This window comes from Balaenoptera musculus, chromosome 13 (genome assembly GCF_009873245.2).
Source record: "Balaenoptera musculus isolate JJ_BM4_2016_0621 chromosome 13, mBalMus1.pri.v3, whole genome shotgun sequence".
Taxonomy (NCBI): Eukaryota; Metazoa; Chordata; class Mammalia; order Artiodactyla; family Balaenopteridae; genus Balaenoptera; species Balaenoptera musculus.
Window position 1 is genome coordinate 64,346,415 of NC_045797.1, and position 22,198 is coordinate 64,368,612.

At 37.0% G+C, this 22,198-nt stretch overlaps 1 protein-coding gene across 1 annotated transcript in view; it reads right to left on the bottom strand.

Annotated features, from left to right (window-relative positions):
* Positions 1-348: 348 nt before the first annotated feature.
* Positions 349-22,198, bottom strand: part of BIRC6 (baculoviral IAP repeat containing 6) — a 241,875-nt gene continuing 220,025 nt past the window's right edge. Inside the window, 4 exon segments of the mRNA XM_036873943.1 lie at positions 349-1,210; positions 4,927-5,061; positions 10,520-10,708; positions 17,263-17,340. Coding sequence (XP_036729838.1) covers positions 1,031-1,210; positions 4,927-5,061; positions 10,520-10,708; positions 17,263-17,340 — 582 coding nt within the window. The 3' untranslated portion in view covers positions 349-1,030.

Here is a 22,198-nt window from a genome sequence, read left to right on the forward strand (position 1 = left end):
GTCCAATTCTTTGTAGAAATAGCATTTCACACCATGGCAAACTGTTTTAGAAACAAGACATACTAATACACCTAAGTCTTTATTTATTTGGCTCTAGGAAGAATTTGCATGAAAATGAGCCTATATGGCAAGTACAGAATGTACTGTAACAGCACCAGAGAGGTACATCCTCTCTGCTCTACAGAGCCTCAATGTTTAATACATACATGTGACGTTAGTAATAAAACCAGATAGTCCAGGAAGAAAGGAGCCCTTTAGGAAAAACTCAGTTTAGAGTGACTTTTCAAATTGACCATTCCTCTTCATATACTTAAATTCAAATAACAGATACATTCACAGGCCCAAATATTGGCATAGAATAAAATCATGTTCATTTATTTTTCTGCATCTTAGAATTTTAGAAAGCATAAAATTAAATACGTTGAATGTAATAAATTTATCCATACAAGTGCAAGTCTCCAGCTATAATGCATTTTATGGCAGATTTATCATTTAAAAAATGTACCAGTAAATCAAAAAGGAGGGAGTATGTCCATTTAACTTTTATTGAAGTGTATGTAGGAGGTCTTCAGAAATCAAATATGAGCATGAAGATATGGCCAAACATAAAATCTATCAAATTCAGTGAAAAGTTGCTGACTTTAAATAGTAGTTGTAAGAATGACCAATATATATTCCTTGTTAACAACCCTTCACTCTACAGTAAAAAAAAAAAAAAAAATTCAGTAAACATTCTTTCCTAAGGTAGTTTCCCTTATATAATCAGTGATTTATCCATTTCTTTGTATACACAAATTTGTTGAACATACCAATCAGTGGTTCTCACAATTGAAAAATAAAAGCACAAAAAAGTTTACACTCTTGTACAGGTAAATAAAAGATCACCTTGAATTAAACTGGATCTCCTTAAGGGTGTAGTATAGTTTCAGTTTCATTACCTATTACATAATTAGTTTCTTACATACAAATATTGACATATTTGGCTTGTGCTTCAAAGCCTCTGCGTCTATGAAGTCCATATCAATGCAGCTCACAATTTGAAGTCACTGGGGAGTTCTTTACTGCTGCTGGCTTTGACCTGATCATGCATTAGAGTCTCCTCAGCACCGGCTGTGGCACTGCACATCTCCGAGGCATCATCGGCATCAGGGTCCAAGTCCTCAGGACAGGGAAGTTTCAGCAGCTCTTCTCGGAGCTGAGCAGTGTGACGCTACGCAGGGGGAAATGAGTGATGTTAGAACTGTAAACCCTGGGATACTAGCACAACATCACTGGAGGGAAGAATTGAGTTCAAAACAAAACCCAAAGCATTGGGTCTACAAATATTTATTAAGACCTTCCTTAAGCTAGCTGCTCTAACAGGCAGTGAACAAAGTTGGCACAAATCTCTAACCTCAAAGCAACTGATGCTGCTGATAAGCCCTGAGTACTGAGTAGCGTGCCCACACACCCCAGCAATGCCCCAACACCGGTAACAAAAACAGCATTACTAATGACTTAGAGGACGCCAGTCATTTGCCATATATAGTTTTAAATTAAAGAGAATAACATCTTGACTTGTAATACACGCTGCCTCTGACTAAAATTTTTGAGAGACAGTCCATAAATTAAAATAAAACCACTGCTATTTTAGTGAATAAAAACAGTATTTATCAGGTACTAGGCCCTATGTAAAACGTTTGAAATGTTTCATACTCATTGCCTCATGTAATGCTTGGCTTACACCTTATAAATAATTTAATCATCGGAATTTTTAAAAATGTAAGCAAATGAAAAAGAAGATCTAGAGAGAGTACATAACTTTGCATTACCCCATACTGCCATTTAGGGAAGGATATAGAGATGTTAACAGAGAGTGGTTGGTTGTTTACAGACATTAAGTTTTAGTTTATAAATTTCTAGTGGGAGAGAAATGACCTCAAATCTCACACCAAGGGCTTTGAAAATTAGTTGTGTCAATAGCTGACTTTGAAAATTAACCAACATTTATAGAACAAGGCACTGTGCTCAACAGTAACAATGTAAAAGCAGTGTGTAAAATAAGGAGGACACAGCTGGATAAAAAGACCTGACTGTACTAGGCCGTTTTATCTAAGGGACTTGAGCATCTGTGGATTTTGGTATTTGCAGGGGATCCTGGAACCAATCCCCTGTGGATATGGAAGACCAACTATATGATCTCTGATTTTACAGAGCCTAAACTTTGGTTAGAAGTAGAAGACATATAAGCAAGATAAGACAACTGCACATTTGCAGCCATTTTTAAGGTTTCAAAGTATATTTACATACTGGTAACTCGAAATTTTTCTAGCCCCAATTTCCCTTCCACCATGGACAACAGAAGAAAACACTAACTAGGGAAGAAAAAAAAAAAAGGACAATTATGAAGGCCCAGTTGAGATGGGAATACTATGCTTTTATTGTGAAATTAAACTGAACAGCTGCACACTTTTCTCAAGTAGCACTCAGCAGCAAAAGTATACCTGAGATGATATAAATTTGGACTGATTCAGGATAGGGATTTCCAAATCAGGGCATTACAGAAACAACAAAGAGTAAGAATTTGAGATAAAAACAAGACACTGACTGAAATAACAAAGCAAAAGAAGCTGGACTTTAGCCACTGAGGTTTTGTGTAAGGGAAAGATATATCTAAGCACACACTTGGGGAGGATCAATCTGGTTATGCACCACAGAAAGAACTGGAAGGGGGAGAACAAGAGGCGAGGAAGACTGATTGAGCTATGGGAACTGAGGAGAATAATGGGGAGGAGAATCCCCGTAGGAAGGCAGCACTGACAGGACCTAGCACTGACCAGGTAGGTATACTAGATGAGGCCAGAGTTAAATACAATCTGAAGATTTTAAGACAGAGAAAAGTTGTTTAAAATTAAGAAAATACAGAAAGTTATAAAATTTGATTGAAGGAAAGATAAGTTCTCTGTTTTAGATCTTCAACGGAGAGTGATGACAGGGCATTCAAGTAAAAATGCCAGTAATATGACTTTGAGAAAGCTAAGAGCAGACAACAGTTTGCAAAGTCACTTTTAAAGAGAAAATGGCCAATGTCAGGGGTATAGATACAATGATAGAGAAAGAGAATAAAATAGTCCTAAGGGCCAAATAGTAAGGCTTCAGGTACACAATCATTCAGGAGAAGGGGAAAGAAAAAACAAGCTGAAAGAATTAAGAGTGTGAGAAGAGGAGCCAAGATAGCCCACAGATGAAAAGTATAGAGAAAAAAAACACATTAGACCAGTGTTAGGACTGTTTTTATTAAGTAGGCAACAGTGTTACAAGAGATTATACTGAAATCATCTAATTTAAAAGTCAAGGCAAGTTTCCATGAAGTGAAATTTAAGCTGAAAACTGAGTGGAAGTAAGCCAGTAGAGCAGGCAAAAGTAAGCATCTGTAAAGGCCTGGAGGGGAGAGAGATGCACGGAGGGGAGAGAGGTGCGTAGAGAGCAGAGCCAGGGTCACTGGCTTTGAGAACTGGATAGTGGGTAACTTTCATAGAATGGAAATTCAACTGCAAAACGTTGATTGGTGAGAGGGTTATTTAAAAATGGAGGCAGGGCTTCCCTGGTGGCGCAGTGGTTGAGAATCTCCCTGCTAATGCAGGGGACACAGGTTCGAGCCCTGGTCTGGGAAGATCCCACATGCCGCGGAGCAACTAGGCCCGTGAGCCACAACTACTGAGCCTGCGCGTCTGGAGCTTGTGCTCCGCTACAAGAGAGGCTGCGACAATTGAGAGGCCCGCGCACCGCGATGAAGAGTGGCCCCCGCTCGCCGCAACTAGAGGAAGCCCTCGCACAGAAACGAAGACCCAACACAACCAAAAAATAAAAATAAATAAATAAATAAATAAAATAAATAAAAATAAAAATGGAGGCAAAAGTGTTAACAGCTCTAGTTTTTGTAGTAAAAGGAGAGAAACATTTTTATAATAACAGGGGCAAAATAAAACTAGCTTAAGGGGATGCAAATGTAAGGAGAAAAAAAATTTTCTTTTTAAAGGTTTTTATAATGGAAAATCTCAAACATATACAGAAGTAAGCAGAATATAAAATAAACTCCAATGAATCTATCACCGAGCTTCAACATTTTATCAACTCAGAGCTAGTCTTCTTTCATCTATATCCCCACCACTTTTCTCATTTTGTTTTGAAGCAAACCCCAGATATTGTATGGCTTTACATTCATAAATATTTCTGTATGTAACCTGAAAAATAGGGACATTAAAAAAATTCACCAATTAAAAAAACTAATAAATCCTTATCATTATCATCTAATCATTTTAAGTGAAGATACTTTCAAAGTTAGAAGGAAAGGAGCCAGTAGAGATGACCATAATCAGTGGAGGATAAAAGGAACAGAGGTGAGTAAAGACAGATATCTCCCAAGGCAGGGAAAAAAGGGTGGCCTTTGAAGGTATGATTCCCACATAAAAAAAAAAAAAAAAATCTCCAAAACCATCATGTACTACATTTCCATTCTGTGAACGCCCAAGTGGAAAACAACATCTCACCTCCCCCAAAACAGGATTGTATCACAGACGCTTCCACACCTATCAGCTATTGGAGGCTCTGCAGCTACCATCTCCCTCATTACTCCAAGTAATAAAATTCTGGAAGGTAAGAGGCTCAGGGAAAAGCTAATGCAAACTGTCACGGAGCACATTTTGTTGCCATCATTGTCAAACAAGTCTATGAAACTCTGTTGGCTCAGCCCCCATACTCATTTTTAATTTTAGGAACTGTCACTTCATTGTCAAAAGGAATGTATCTTTTCTATAGACTTTTGGGTAACCTCTGAACTTAACAAATTTAATGTTTCTTTCTAGCGGTCCTCACGGTTCTGTCAGTGAATATATGACTCTTCTTTTAAAGCCACTGACAAGGCTCCTGTTAGGGAGGGTTACTCACCTTGAGAGCTGCTGCATGGTGAGACATGGTCCTGCCTACCCGCTTATCACTGCTGTGCTGCTGGATGTCTGCAATCCACTCCTCACACTGGGCCATGATCTCAACTCTTTTCAAGTAAAAATGTTTATGTATAACCTTAAGAATAAACCAAGCAAGAGAACAAAATGTGATCGGGTCAGAATTTAAAAGACAAAGTATGTGGCATTACAAAAACATGAAATTTAAAAGACATGACATTTTTTTTCTCTGCACAAAACTCAATGTGGTGAACACTCTACATTATTAACAGGGAAGAATCAGGATTATGACATCAGATGACTTGTGTTGAAATACCCAGTTCTATAAGCAGAAAATAATGCCCAATCCCACTCAGACATGTCAGTAGTTAATCCTATCCAGAGAACATAAGACATCTACAAAACAATAGAGTCAGAAGGCAAATGTAAATAAATGAATAACCAGGAGAAAAAGTATTGACAACAGAAAAACTGTCAATTTCTATCTTTCAAAGAGAACTCAAAGAACATTTAGTAGAGTAAAGAGATTCTCAATCACAGGCATTCGCACAGAAAGCAGAACATAGCCCAAAATAGGCAACATTATTACTCTCTTAATTTTGTCTTCTGGTTAACTTATGAACAAGATTTTATTTTATGATGTTTAACTCCTTGTGATAAATGTGCTTTACATTTCAGATTTTTAAAATTCTTTCTTTGAAAAACTGAGTGAAATTTCTGTGTATGTAGTAAAAGTCTATTTTTGACAAATTTAAGTTAGAAAATAGATCATTTTGGAATTATTATTCTGTACTCTGGGTGAGCTACTTACTACATTGCCCAATGAGCTTGTCTCCTCTAAAGAAAAGGCAATAATACCTACAAGGGAAAAATCATTAGGAAAAACTGGGAACAGACATAAAACACCAATAAGTTATTGAGTTTGATGCATACAGGGATACAAAAATGAGTACGAAACAACCTGACACGAAGAACCATGATAACCACAGAATAAGATGGGAGATGAGTGCACAAGAAAAAGATACGTTTTGAAAAATACAAAACAACAACAATAAAAAACAAAAACAAATCCCATGACATTAAAAAAGTAGCAGGCCACAACTGATTGGGAAAATTAGAAAAGCATTCATGGACAAGGGGTACCCCTTTAATGTGAGCTAGGTTCTAAAAGATGAGAAAGAATTATTGTTTCAAATTATACTTATTTCCTTTTTGTAAAAGTCATGTCCCCACTCTGAGTCCCCTGTGTTAGCAGTTTATTCTTCCAGAAAACAAAACAAAACTTTAAGCATGAACCAACAAATTACACTGACTGTGTATACTTACAAATTTCTTTCAATACATTTAAAAACTGACGTTTAACATATACAGAAAAGTGCCCAAATCATGTGTATAACTGAACGCATTTTCCCACAGTGAACACAAGAAAACAACCTCTACTTAGATAAGAAACATAACATTACCAAGCACGCCGGAAGACCCCCTTGTGCTACTTCTTACCATTAACCCTCATCCAAAAGTATACACTATACTAACTTCTTTAAGTATGAGTTTAACTCAGTTTTGAACTTTTATAAATAGAATCATATAGAAAGTACTCTTGTGCCTGGCTTCTTATGCTCTTTATTGTGTTTATGATATTTGTCCATCTTAATGTGTGAAGGAGTTCACTCATTTACACTGCTGTATTCCACTTTATGAAAATTCCATAATTTCTCCATTCATTCTGCTGATTAGAGTGTTTCCAATTTTTGGCAATGTTATGAACATTCTCTACACCCAACATGTACACAACTGCTATTGAGCATATACCAAGGAATGGAATTGCTAGTCATAAAGCATATATTAAGCTTATTACCTGAAAGTATTGATATGTTAGAAACTATTGATATATCAGAGCTCCAGTTGTTCCACAACCTAACATTTGGTATCAAAAGCCTTTGAACTCTTAGAGATGCTGAAGGATAGGCAGACAGGAGCCAGACAATGCAGAGTTTTGAAGGCTACGGTAAGGACTCTGTGTTTTCCTCTTCATTTAATGGGAAGTCAATGGAGTGAGATGATCTGATTACGCGTGGAGAACCATTGTAGAAGGACAAAGTGGAAGCAGCGAAATCAGAAAACTACTTCAACAATTCAAGCAATAGGTAATGGTAGCTTGATTTTTTGTTTGTTTGGTTTTTAAAAAATATTTATTTATTTATTTGGTTGTGCCAGGTCTTTTTTTTTTTTAAATAAATAAATTTATTTATTTATTTTTGGCTGCGTTGGGTCTTCATTGTTGCACGTGGGCTTTCTCTAGTTGTGGGGAGCAGGGGCTACTCTTTGTTGTGGTGCATGGGCTTCTCATTGTGGTGGCTTCTCTTGTTGCGGAGCATGGGCTCTAGATGTGTGGGCTTCAGTAGTCGTGGCATGCGGGCTCAGTAGTCGTGGCATGCAGGCTCAGTAGTTGTGGCTCGTGGGCTCTAGAGTGCAGGCTCACTAGTTGTGGTGCAGGGGCTTAGTTGCTCCATGGCATGAGGGATCTTCCCAGACCAGGGATCGAACCCGTGTCCCCTGAGTTGGCAGGCAGATTCTTAACCCATGTGTTACCAGGGAAGTCCCTGTGCCGGGTCTTAGTTGCGGCAGGAGGGCTGCTTAGTTGTGGCTTGCTGGCTCCTTAGTTGCAGCATGCATGTGGGATCTAGCTCCCTGACCAGGGATCAAACCTGGGCCCCCGCATTGGCAGCACAGTCTTAATCACTGCGCCACCAGGGAAGTCCCGGTAATGGGAGCTTGAAATAGGCTGGCCATGGTGAAGATTTAATTAATTAATTAATTAGTTAGTTAATTAATTAATTGAAGTATAGTTGATTTACAATGTTGTGTCCGTTTCTGGATACAGCAAAGTAATTCAATTACACATATACATACATATTCTTTTCCATTATGATTTATTACAGAACACTGAATATAGTTCCCTGTACTATATGGTAGAACCTTGTTGTTTACCTATTTTATATATAGTAGTTTGTATTTGCTAATTCCAAACTCCTACTTTATCCCTCCCCCACCCCCTTTCCCCTTTGGTAACCATAAGTTTGTTTTCTGTGTCTGTGAGTCTGCTTCTGTTTTGTAAATAAGTTCATTTTAGATTTAAGTTCAGTTAGATTCCACATATAAGTGACATCATATGGTATTTGTCTTTCTCTGACTTACTTCACTTAGTATGATAATCTCTAGGTCCATCCTTGTTGCTGCATATGGCATTATTTCATTTTTTTTTTATGGATGAGTAGTATTCCATTGCATATATACCACATCTTTATCCATTCATCTATCAATGGACATTTAGGTTGCTTCCATGTCTTGGCTATTGTGAATAGTGTGGCCGTGAACATTGGGGTGCATGTATCTTTTTTTTTTTAAATTTATTTATTTATTTTTGGCTGCATTAGGTCTTCGTTGCTGTGCGTGGGGCTTTCTCTAGTTGTGGCGAGCGGGCGCTACTCTTCGTTGTGGTGCACGGGCTTCTCACTGCAGTGGCTTTTCTTGTTGCGGAGCATGGGCTCTAGGTCTGCAGGTTCTAGAGCGCAGGCTCAGCAGTTGTGGCGCACAGGCATCGTTGCCCCACGGCATGTGGGAACTTCCTGGACCAGGGCTGGAACCCGTGTCCCTTGCATTGGCAGGCGGATTCTTAACCACTGCGCCACCAGGGAAGCCCTGCATGTATCTTTTTGAATTAGAGTTTTCTCTGGATATATGCCCAGGAGTGGGATTGCTGGATCATATGGCAACTCTATTTTTAGTTTTTTTAAGGAACCTCCACACTGTTTTCCATAGTGGGTGCAGCAATTTACATTCCCACCAACAGTGTAGGAGGGTTCCCTTTTCTCCACACGCTCTCCAGCATTGTTATTTGTAGATTTTTTGATGATGGCCACTCTGACCAGTGTGAGGTGGTACCGCACTGTAGTTCTGATTTGCACTTCTCTAATAATTAGCAATGCTAAGCATCTTTTCATATGCTTCTTGGCCATCTCTATGCCTTCTTTGGAGAAATGTCTCTTTAGGTCTTCTGCCCATTTTTTTGACTGGGTTGTTTTTTTGTTATTGAGCTGTATGAGCTGTTTGTATATTTTGGAAATTAAGCCCTTGTTGGTCACTGCGAAAATATATTTTATCATCAAAGTTTGGTTATGCTTTGAATGGTGGAGCGAAATTTGTCAACAGACTGAATGTGGTATGTGAGTAAAAGAATGAAGCCACACGTGGTTAGGGTTTTGGGTTTAGACCATGGTGCTTTTACTGAGAGAAGAAAGGAAGGAAGAATCAAGAGTGCAGTTTTGCAGTGTTAAGTTTGAGGTGCTTATTATACATTCTAGTAGACTTGTCAAGTAGTTTACATATCTGGATACATTATTTGAGTCTTAAGGGCACTGAGAAATTAATTTATGATACAAACAGAAGGAATGTAAGTTTATCAAGGGCAGGAACTGACTTTCACTTTTCATTGAGTTCAGAGTACCTTAGGGCAGTACCTAGTAACAGCTGATATTCCACACGGCTGCCAAATGAATTACTTAATGTAAGTAACCCAAACTTGAAAAGGGACAGAACATTATGCTTAAGAGTACAAAGAAATGCATGTTTGTATTTCCTGTAATATTAGGAAAAGTAATTACCCACAGCCTTGAATACAAGCCTTTGCAAAAGTAAAATACCCAACTATGTCATTCAAAGTGCAAATTCATTTAGTAATAACAAAAGGAAGAAACGTTTTTACATTCCTTCAGAGTATATTCATCGATACTATTTAATGAGGAGAGCTTCGCGTATGATGCTACATAGAGTTCACACATAATATTTGCTTAACTGTATTAAAGACCAATTTTCTATCAGGTAAATATGCCAATTCTTCCTCTAAAGTGTTGTGTTTCTAACACAACCTAAGAAACTAATGATCAAGGGAAACAATTTAGGAAAGAAAAATGTTTCATGACAGAGTTAAAGTAAGATGTGATGAAGTAATCTGATGTGACAAGTGAAAAATACAATCATATTTTAGGCAGACTAAGGAGAGATAACTAAGTACAGGAAAAGAACCACACTTCAGGATGTGGTAAAATGAAAGCACGTGACAGTATCAAGACTGGTTTCAGAAACTAAGTTCAACTTTTCCTAAAGAAAAGAAAATGTCTTTTTCTTCAATTTCACACACAGATATTAGTATAAGGGCAAAGTTTCTATTTGCAAGACAACTAGAAAGTATCTTAATCTCTAATAAAAAAGAATATTTTTATGAAGAATATTTTAGTAACATATTCTAGCATATACTAACATAACTAGCACAGTATGCTAGTAGAACGGTAGCCATGAAAAATAAAGAATTAATAAAACTGTCCAAAAATATAGTCAGATGCCTTTTAGGAAGTAAATGGTTTAAAAAATTCTTCTGTACTATATTACTACTGATTTTTCATGACTAAAAACAAGAGTAAACTTTAGTATACCACAGATATAAAGGGAAGTATAATACCTAAACTATACCCTATTATGTCTTTAATAAAGTATTTCATTAATTTTATTAAACATACCTCTTTAAAACATGGTGAAGGGTTTCTGATTTGTTCTAGCATTGCCCACTTAACCGTTGCTTGTCGAATGTTTCCATCATATTCTCGAGAACTCTGTGTGCCACTGGGAGTGCCTCTAGACCGTTCATATCCTGGTTCATTAAAATAAGGCTCAGCTACTAATATAAGGGACTGAACAGACACCAACACCTGAGAACCAAAGAAATAAAGAACAGTTATGATAGGACATTTTTACTACCAGTAAACTAATACCTTGCTTTATCAACTAGGAGTGCCTTTTAATATGTGCTTCCACATAATTTTATCACCATAAAATTGATGTTAATAATTGACACTGAAATACTTTATTATTAGAGCAAAATTAAAATAGGTACAGTAGAATCTTATATTTATATATATGTTTTGAATCCTTGAAAGAGAAAAATAGGTATGAAGATCCTATTTCCTGAAACTACTAAAAAAAACACTTGCTTATCAACATCCCATACCAATTTAGACATCATTTTGCTCGAACTGTCCTTACTCTTAAAGGGCATAAAGCTAACAATGTACTCCTAACAATACTCACCTGTAAGGAAAACTACACATGACGCAGTCTTTACTTTCATTCCAAGGAAAATTTACTTTCACGGTATCACAAAAATATTACCAGAAGCTTTCAATGGCAAGATGACATGGCTCTAAGACCACCTCTGACCCCCTACTTACATACCAGAAGGTCTGTTTCTCTAGATATAACCAATATTGAGAGTTCACTCTTAGTTAATATAGTACTGCTTGCTAATATACTTATGTAACTGGCTAATATGACATCTTTGGAGGCAGGAAAATATTAGCTATAATCTGCCCACTTCATAAATGAAAAACAATTAGCAGCAGTTGCATTTTCATTAGGAAAGATGATTAAACAACATCAAGGATATGCACCTTAGAAGTCAAGGGATATATTTTCTTAAAAAATTTAAAAAATGGAAACTTGAACCTGAAATATATAACCTAGGAATACACAAAGTTAAATATGACCATGTTACTGAGGCCAAGGTCAACCACAGAAAAAAAAATTAACCTGTATAATTCTGAGGCAAAGATCTCATAATTTTTAAACTTACTGAAACTAAATATATCACTAAAGGAAAGTGATTTCCCTTGGCTATATACTTTCCCCCAACTCAAATCTGACACTTCTGAAATAATCTTACAGGGCATATTTGTTAGTTCCTTTCCTCTTCCCTTTTAAATAATCTTCCTCTTATATGAGTAGGGTATATTCCCATTATCTACAAAGGCGGAGAAAGAAATTTGGTAACATAGGATTCAGTTACTTACTTAACCTCACCTCCTTTGAGACAAAATATAATTTTATAAATCTCAAGCAGCTGGAGATTCAAACAATTTACAAACTACTTCAGATTCATAACACATTTGGTTTTTTAAAAGAGCTAAACTATATACAGGAAATGAAAAATAGATGCTTTGTGTATAGAACAAAGAAAACTACATTTGAGAAATAAATTTGAGTTTAACGTTGTCTGCTAAAAAAATTGAACTATAACATCTGCATTTGATAACAAATAAATTAGCAGAGATTGGTATTGCTTGGAATTAAATTCAAAGTATAATTTATAACACGTGCTCTTTTATCACTGGGTGACATTATTATTTACTTTTTATGGGCATCTTCTATTTACTTTTTAAACATGTACCTTTTAGGAAATATATAAATGCCACTTTATTTTTCTTTGGTGAACTCAGCTATTTAGGAGTCAAAATATTCATTTTATGGAATTTCTGGAGCCTTGAATTATCTGACCTACTTACTCATTTTATTTCACAGCACACTTTATTGCAGCCCATAAAACACTCCCATGAAAAGCCAGTAAATAAATCCTTGGGAAGAGGATTTCTCTTTTTTTAAAAGGATTTGATTTTCAATATTCTAAATTAATAGGATTTATCTAACTCTGAGAAACACTATGTTTTGAAGTCAGAGAGACCAAGGTAAGCAGAATAACTTTATCCCCTCAGAATCCATTTTTTGGTCATCTGTAAATAGAAATAATACCTACTTACATTATAGGATGACTGTGAGAATTAAATAAGGGGCTGAGGGGTGTAAAACAGTAGGGCTCATAAGTGTAATTAATACACAATAGCTATTCTTTCGTGGAGTGAAAATGACAGCATACATCCAGAAGACAGCAAAATGCAAAACAAAATCACTTCTACTCTAAAAACAACATATTTTAACTTATGTAATAGGGATATGCAAAAAAGCAGTCAGCATGAGTTCCATTTTGATCAACAAAGCTTAATTAAAAGAGCTCCCTGGATCAAACCAAAAAACAAACAAACCAAAAAAAACCAATATTCCTCATAGCCACATCTGGCTAAAGTGTTTCCTTAGAATGACTTGAAAATGAGTTGGTAATTAACAGAAAAATATCTATTACGTACCATAATATACTATATATATGTTATACTTAATAATAAACAGAATATATTTTCATTCCATAGTGTAAGTTCACCAATTCTTAGTCAGTTCTTTGACATTTTCATAAAGTCAAGAGTCAAAAAAGCTTTTATTCATAGGCTGAATTTACAGTCCCTCTCCTCTTCAGCTGTATGTTAGCATCCACAAAACTGCAAGATGTTCTCAGTACAGTTTATTCAGAGGCTGACTAAATCAAGAACCATATAACAGCTTCCTTTCACTGTCTGTGTCAAACAAAAATTTTAACCCTACCAGGCCATAACCAGTCAGCAATCTTGCCTCCTATGAATGCCTTTATTTTCAAATTATAACTTGTCAGAAGATTTAATTCTTTGACCTGGTCTGGTATGTTAAAAATTTTTATTATAGATATTTCAAACACAGGAAAGTACAGAGTATACAATCCAAAATATCTGCAACAAGAAACTATGTTATACAAACTAATAACTTGTTTAGGGTAATGGAAAGAAACAGTCTTAGTTAAAAATGTTTTTAGCCTTTCAAAATAGTAAGTATCCTCCTCTATGGAAAATTATGCTGCTATTGAGTAGAACTATAATCAGTGACTGATTTCCAGAACTTTCCATTTTAAGAAAAATGGTAGTATTTATATATTATTATATTATAAATATATTTATAAATGGTTAATTATGTGACATTAAATATGTTTAACTCCTCTTGCACATGACAGCTTTATTAACATCCAACTGGAACAAACTATTCATAAGGCATTAATATGTATTTTAGGTAGATTATAGCAACATTAAAAACCAGTCACATATGGGAATCCCCTGGTGGCACAGTGATTAAGAATCCGTCTGCCAATGCAGGGGACACGGGTTCGCGCCCTGGTCCGGGAAGATCCCACATGCCACGGAGCAACTAAGCCCGTGCGTCACAACTACTGAGCCTGCGCTCTAGAGCCCACAAGCCACAACTACTGAGCCTGTGTGCCACGACTACTGAAGCCCAAGCGCCTAGAGCCTGTGTTCCGCAACAAGAGAAGCCAGCGCAATGAGAAGCCTGCGCACCGCAACAAAGAGTAGCTCCCGCTCGCCACAACTAGTGAAAGCCCGTGCGCAGCAACAAAGACCCCACGCAGCCAAGAATAAATAAAATTTAAAAAGTAAAGAAATTAAGTAATTTTTCCTAAGCCTCTGTAGTCTGCCTCTGAAGAACGAATCTAATAGACAACAAAGGGCAATGTGTTCCCACCTAGATGCATTTGTTTCTAGTATGATGTTTATAAAGCAGTATAACACACAAAAAAAATACAGGCCAATACTTCTTAGAAATATGGATACAAAAATCCTCAAGAAAAATACTAGCAAACTGGGACTTCCCTGGCGGTCCAGTGGTTAGGACTTGGCGCTTTCACTGCCTGGGCCCGGGTTCAATCCCTGGTTGGGGAACTAAGAACCTGCAAGCCGCTCAGCATGGCCTATATATATATATATATACATACATATATATATATATACACACACTAGCAAACAATCCAGTTACATACAAAAAGAATTACACACCATAACCAACTGAGCTTTATCCCAGGAAAGCAAAGTTGGTTTATATTAAAAAATTAATACATCATATTAATAAAATAAAAAATAAGAATAATACAATCATTTCAATAGATGCAGAAAAAGCATTTGACAAAATCCAACAACTGTTCATGTTAAAAGCAATTATACTCCAATAAAGATGTTAAAAAAAAACTCAAGAAACTAGTAGAGGGGAATGTCCTCAACATGATGAAGGGAATTTATGAAAAATCCACAGCTATTATCACACTCAATGGGGAAAGACTGAAAGTTTTCCCCTAAGATCTGGAGAAAACAAGGCGATTCACTCTTGCCACAGAAAAGATATAGCCTCTCTTGTTCTTGCTCAAGTCAATTTTGTCACAGATCTGGAAATCTATATTCAGTAAACCATCTAAAATGTAAAGAAAGTCATATAATAATGGTATTATTTGTAAAACTAAAATAATAAAAGTGAAATATTTAGTCAACAGTGGTGAAATAGTTCAATTATACTATATGAACTCAAAAGATTATTACATAGCATTTACAAATTATAAAATTGTAAACTGGGAAGATGGATATGCTCTAATGTTAGGTGAACAAAGCAATATACAAATAATTATCTACTATGTTAATTATGACTATGTAAACTATGTATATGACAAAAAACCTTAAAGGGAAAATACAGAAAAGATCATACTTTACGTGTAGTAAGTTTTCAAAGTTGTAAAATTTAAACACTTCAGAATAAGTTTCTTTATTTCATAGGATTTTTGGTATATATTAGACATACAGATAATATAAAAGTTAAAAGCAAATCCAATTTTAAACTAAAAAACTTTGAAAACTGTAAATTTATTTTTAAAACTACATAAATCCAACAAAAATTTCAAAAATTGATTCCAATTCTCAGGTAAGTCTAATTTACTTCATGAAAAACAGGGTATCTCTGAGTTTCCTTTCAGAGTAAAACTCATCATAAAAATAGTTTCTGTTGACAAGAGTAACATACATGTAGAAAAATATTTTAAGGTTTTTGAACTAGAATTGACAATCATTTCTTTTTTAGTTTTTTAAATTGAAGTATAGGTGATTTACAATGTTGTGTTAGTTTCTGGTGTACAGCAAAGTGAATACATATATTCTTTTCATATTCTTTTCCATTATAGGTTATTACAAGATATTGAATATAGATCCCTGTGCTATACAGTAGGACCTTGTTGTTTATCTATTTTATATATAGTAGCCTATAGCTGCTAATCCCAAACTCCTAATTTATCCCTCCCCCTACATAATCATTTCTCAAATGAAGAAGTATTATAGTTACTTGGGGGAACATTCTAGTAACTTCCTTAGTTACTTTGCATGAATCATATAATCTCTGTTTTTCTTGAGTCTCCATATTAGCACAAAGGAAAAACTTATATTACAGTACTATTTCTTTAATTCATGGGGCTGCTTCAAGGTCTTTTCAGAGAACCTAAAAAAGTCACATCCTGAAGAATGATTTTTCATATCTCTTTTACCTAATTCAATATAAGAATATAGGAAAAGAATCCTTTCAAGGTAGGTCAACTTTAACAGGCTTACCTGGGGATAATTTATGGTGGTCTTTCTTAAAATAAACACTAAACTGCAAATGTGAGTTTAAACTATTATGCAGCAACAGTGATTTGTTTCCTCAATGATCAAGCAACAAAGTTAATTCCTATTATTAATATGTCTGTCCCTTTGCTGGAATTCTGAACTATTAAGATAAAGCATCAGCAAAAAAAATTTGATGGGATACTATATAACATTTTATTTTATGTACTCAAACGGCCTGTGAAAATTAACTTAAAAAATTCAAGACTATGAAACATGTGTGTTAAGTGCTCTGCAAAATAAGAATGGCAAATCCCAAGTTTTATGAATTCCAGGACAGTACTTCTAAACCTCAGATGAGACCCATTATTTTTTTAATTTTTATTTTTAAATTTATTTATTTTATTTATTTTATTTTTGGCTGTGTTGGGTCTTCGTTGTTGCATGCGGGCTTTCTCTAGTTGCAGCAAGCAGGGGGCTATTCTTCATTGCAGTGGGAGGGCTTCTCATTGTGGTGGCTTCTCTTGTTGCAGAGCACGGGCTCTAGGAGCGCAGGCTCAGTAGTTGTGGCCCACGGGCTCTAGAGCACAGGCTCAGTAGTTGTGGCGTACAGGCTTAGTTGCTCTGCAGCACGGGGGATCTTCCCGGACCAGGGGTCGAACCTGCGTCGCCTGCACTGGCAGGTGGATTCTTAACCACTGCGCCACCAGGGAAGCACCGAGTCCCATTATTAACTAGATTACAGAAGAACCATGTCATGTGTGGAGAGATATGTAACACTAGTAGTTATTAAATTCTACTCACCTGAGTTTGAGCCTTAGAGTGACTGGGAGGTGGAAGAGGCTAATCTGTCTTGCCTGATCTTGTTGCACCAGAGTGTACTTTAAGGCAAGTTAGGGATTTTTTAAAAGGGAATTTTAACAAAAAGAAAATTCTAATGTCCTAACTTAGGATTCTAAACTCAAAATGAGCTATAACTCCATTGTACTAACTGCTCACCTATAAGCTATTTAATATGTACTTCCTATCAATCTAGCTTATTTTTTATGGTTTACTATGTTTATTCTTGGTCACTAAAAAAAAATGTTCTTAAACCAAGATGGTTCCTTATTTTCTAAGTGAAACTGTAAGAGAAATTTGTTTACTTGCAAAAAGCTTGAGGTCTGAGGATTCCACTTCTCTTCTGGTCTTCCATGCCATGTATTTAAGATGCTTAAACAAACCTGAGGAAGAAGGGGGAAAAGTATAAACAGAATTGAAAGGAGTGCCTCTTAAAAGTAAACTGCCGGAACTAGAAATAAAATTGAAATGTCATTGTGTCAAAGTATCTCAGTTTTATGCCCCCCGCAGAAAACCCTAAGGGTTGGTCTGTTAAAACAAACTGGTATCTTCAAATGTGATCCAAATCTGTGTGGCATTACAATTTCTTCATAATGAAAAATGAGTTAGCAGCTATTATACATTAATACAAATAACATATTTTTTAATGAAAAATAACTCTTTTCCAAACAACAACAACAAAAATTTTGGTGAGGAAAAGTGGTATTGTTTTACATTTAAGAAAATCTCTTTCAAAGTTCTGTAAATTTTGAAAATGGGTTATAGTTTAATAGAAGAGATCTTGAATTCATACCTGCCTCTACATTCGATTTGTTGTTATATATTGCTTTGGTTGAAATGTATGAATAAAACGTGGCCTCATGCAAACATGACGTGGGAAAGGGGAGGACCCTGCAGATTCCCTGAAGGGTCTTGAGGATCCCCAGAGTTCCTCGGAACAAATTTGAAGACGCGTTGCTTATTTGTTCACTCACAGAGCAAGAATGAACTCAAAGCATCTGCCAAACACAGGTCAATAGTCACTCCGGGAAAAAGAGAACCAGGGACATGTTATCTGTATTTGTAAACTAATAATTTCATGTAATGGGCAACAGATTTGGAAAATAAGTGGTCCTTAAAAAAGCAGAGAAGTCCATCTCCTTGCTATTCTTTTAATGCTCTGTGAAAACAATAATGTAAAATACATCAATTTGTTTAGTAGATAAATTCATTAATAATTTTAAAAGACTTGTATCTGAACAGTTTTGTGAATTATCATTTGAAGCACTATCAGACATACCATCCCACCTGGTTTTTTTTTTTTTTTTTGAGGATTTTTTTTTTTAAATTATTTTATTTTATTTAATTTATTTTTGGCTACATTGGGTCTTGGTTGCTGCACGTCAGCTTTTGGCGAGCGGGAGCTACTCTTCGTTGCGGTGCGCGGGCTTCTCATTGTGGTGGCTTCTCTTGTTGCGGAGCACGGGCACTAGGGCATGCAGGCTTCAGTAGTTGTGGCGCATGGGCTCAGGAGTTGTGGCTCGTGGGCTTTAAGGCGCAGGCTTCAGTAGTTGTGGCTTGCGGGCTCCAGAGCGCAGGCTCAGCAGTTGTGACACACGGGCTTAGTTGCTCCGTGGCATGTGGGATCTTCCTGGACCAGGGTTCGAACCCATTTCCCCTGCATTGGCAGGTGGATTCTTAACCACTGCGCCACCAGGGAAGCCCTTGTTGAGGATTTTTGCATCTATATTCATCAGTGATATTGGTCTGTAATTTTCTTTTTTTGTAGTATCTTTGTCTGGTTTTGGTATCAGGGTGATGGTGGCCTCATAGAATGAGTTTGGGAGTGTTCCTTCCTCTGCAATTTTTTGGAAGAGTTTGAGAAGGATAGGTGTTAGCTCTTCTCTAAATGTTTGATAGAATTCACCTGTGAAGCCATCTGGTCCTGGACTTTTGTTTGTTGGAAGATTTTTAATCACAGTTTAAATTTCATTCCTTGTGATTGGCCTGTTCATATTTTCTGTTTCTTCCTGGTTCAGTCTTGGAAGGTTATACCTTTCTAAAAATTTGTCCATTTCTTCCAGGTTGTCCATTTTATTGGCATAGAGTTGCTTGTAGTAGTCTCTTAGGATGCTTTGTATTTCTGCGGTGTCTGTTGTAACTTCTCCTTTTTCATTTCTGATTTTATTGAGTCTTCTCCCTCTTTTTCTTGATGAGTCTGGCTAATGGCTTATCAATTTTGTTTATCTTCTCAAAGAACCAACTTTTAGTTTTATTGATCTTTGCTATTGTTTTCTTTGTTTCTATTTCATTTATTTCTGCTCTGATCTTTATGATTTCTATCCTTCTGCTAACTTTGGGTCTTGTTTGTTCTTCTTTCTCTAGTTTCTTTAGGTGTAAGGTTAGATTGTTTACTTGAGATTTTTCTTGTTTCTTTAGATAGGCTTGTATAGCTATAAACTTCCCTCTTAGAACTGCTTTTGCTGCATCCCATAGGTTTTGGGTCGTCGTGTTTTCATTGTCATTTGTCTCTAGGTATTTTTTGATTTCCTCTTTGATTTCTTCAGTGATCTCTTGGTTATTTAGTAACGTATTGTTTAGCCTCCATGTGTTTGTCTTTTTTACGTTTTTTTCCGTGTAATTCATTTGTAATCTCATAGCGTTGTGGTCAGAAAAGATGCTTGATATGATTTCAATTTTCTTAAATTTACTGAGGCTTGATTTGTGACCCAAGATGTGCTCTATCCTGGAGAATGTTCCGTGCGCACTTGAGAAGAATGTGTAATCTGGTGTTTTTGGATGGAATGTCCTATATATATCAATTAAATCTATCTGGTCTATTGTGTCATTTAAAGCTTCTGTTTCCTTATTTATTTTCATTTTGGATGATCTGTCCATTGGTGTAAGTGAGGTGTTAAAGTCCCCCACTATTATTGTGTTACTGTCGATTTCCTCTTTTATAGCTGTTAGCAGTTGCCTTATGTATTGAGGTGCTCCTATGTTGGGTGCATATATATTTATAATTGTTATATCTTCTTCTTGGATTGATCCCTTGATCATTATGTAGTGTCCTTCCTTGTCTCTTGTAACATTCTTTATTTTAAAGTCTATTTTATCTGATATGAGTATAGCTACTCCAGCTTTCTTTTGATTTCCATTTGCATGGAATATCTTTTTCCATCCCCTCACTTTCAGTCTGTATTTGTCCCTAGGTCTAAAGTGGGTCTCTTGTAGACAGCATATATATGGGTCTTGTTTTTGTATCCATTCAGCCAGTCTATGTCTTTTGGTTGGGGCATTTAATCCATTCACGTTTAAGGTAATTATCGATATGTATGTTCCTATGACCATTTTCTTAATTGTTTTGGGTTTGTTTTTGTAGGTTCTTTTCTTCTCTTGTGTTTCCCACTTAGAGAAGTTCCTTTAGCATTTGTTGTAGAGCTGGTTTGGTGGTGCTGAATTCTCTTAGCTTTTGCTTGTCTGTAAAGCTTTTGATTTCTCCATCAAATCTAAATGAGATCCTTGCTGGGTAGAGTAATCTTGGTTGTAGGTTCTTCCCTTTCATCACTTTAAGTATATCATGCCACTCCCTTCTGGCTTGTAGAGTTTCTGCTGAGAAATCAGCTGTTAACCTTATGGGAGTTCCCTTGTATGTTATTTGTCGTTTTTCCCTGGCTGCTTTCAATAATTTTTCTTTGTCTTTAATTTTTGCCACTTTGATTACTATGTGTCTCGGCGTGTTTCTCCTTGGGTTTATCCTGTAAGGGACTCTCTGCGCTTCCTGGACTTGGGTGGCTATTTCCTTTCCCACGTTAGGGAAGTTTTCGACTATAATCTCTTCAAATATTTTCTCTGGTCCTTTCTCTCTCTCTTCTCCTTCTGGAACCCCTATAATGCGAATGTTGTTGCGTTTAATGTTGTCCCAGAGGTCTCTTAGGGTGTCTTCATTTCTTTTCATTCTTTTTTCTTTAGTCTGTTCCGCAGCAGTGAATTCCACCACTCTGTCTTCCAGGTCACTTATCCGTTCTTCTGCCTCAGTTATTCTGCTATTGATTCCTTCTAGTGTAGTTTTCATTTCAGTTATTGTATTGGTCATCTCTGTTTGTTTGTTCTTTAATTCTTCTAGGTCTTTGTTAATCATTTCTTGCATCTTCTCAATCTTTGCCTTCATTCTTATTCCGAGGTCCTGGATCATCTTCACTATCATTATTCTGAATTCTTTTTCTGGAAGGTTGCCTATCTCCACTTCATTTAGTTGTTTTTCTGGGGTTTTTCTTGTTCCTTCATCTGGTACATAGCCCTCTGCCTTTTCATCTTGTCTATCTTTCTGTAACTGTGGTTTTTGGTCCACAGGCTGCAGGATTGTAGTTTTTCTTGCTTCTGCTGTCTGCCCTCTGGTGGTTGAGGCTATCTAAGAGGCTTGATGGGAGGCTCTGGTGGTGGGTAGAGCTGACTGTTGCTGTGGCGGTCAGAGCTCAGTAAAACTTTAATCCACTTGACTGTTGATGGGTGGGGCTGGGTTCCCTCCCTGTTGGTTGTTTTGCCTGAGGCAACCCAACATTGGAGCCTACCTGGGCTCTTTGGTGGGGTTAATGGCAGACTCTGGGAGGGCTCACGCCAAGGAGCACTTCCCAGAACGTCTGCTGCCAGTGTCCTTGTCCCCACGGTGAAACAGAGCCACCTCCCGCCTCTGCAGGAGACCCCCCAACACAAGCAGGTAGGTCTGGTTCAGTCTCCCCCAGGGTCACTGCTCCTTCCCCTGGGTCCCGATGCGCACACTACTTTGTGTGTGCCCTCCAAGAGTGGGGTCTCTGTTTCCCCCAGTCCTGTCAAAGTCCTGCAATCAATTCCCACTAGGCTTCAAAGTCTGATTCTCTAGGAATTCCTCCTCCCGTTGCCGGACCCCCAGGTTGGGAAGCCTGACGTGGGGCTCAGAACCTTCACTCCAGTGGGTGGACTTCTGTGGTATAAGTGTTCGCCAGTCTGTGAGTCACCCACCCAGCAGTTATGGGATTTGATTTTACTCTGATTGCGCCCCTCCTACTGTCTTACTGTGGCTTCTCCTCTGTCCTTGGACATGGGGTATCCTCCTTGGTGAAGTCCAGGGTCTTCCTGTCAATGACTGTCCAGCAGCCAGTTGTGATTCTGGTGCTCTCGCAAGAGGGAGTGAGAGCACGTCCTTCTACTCCGCCATCTTGGTTAATCTCTCCCACCTGGTTTTTAGAGCATCCCTGTGACTACCAATGGCAGGGATCTTCTCCC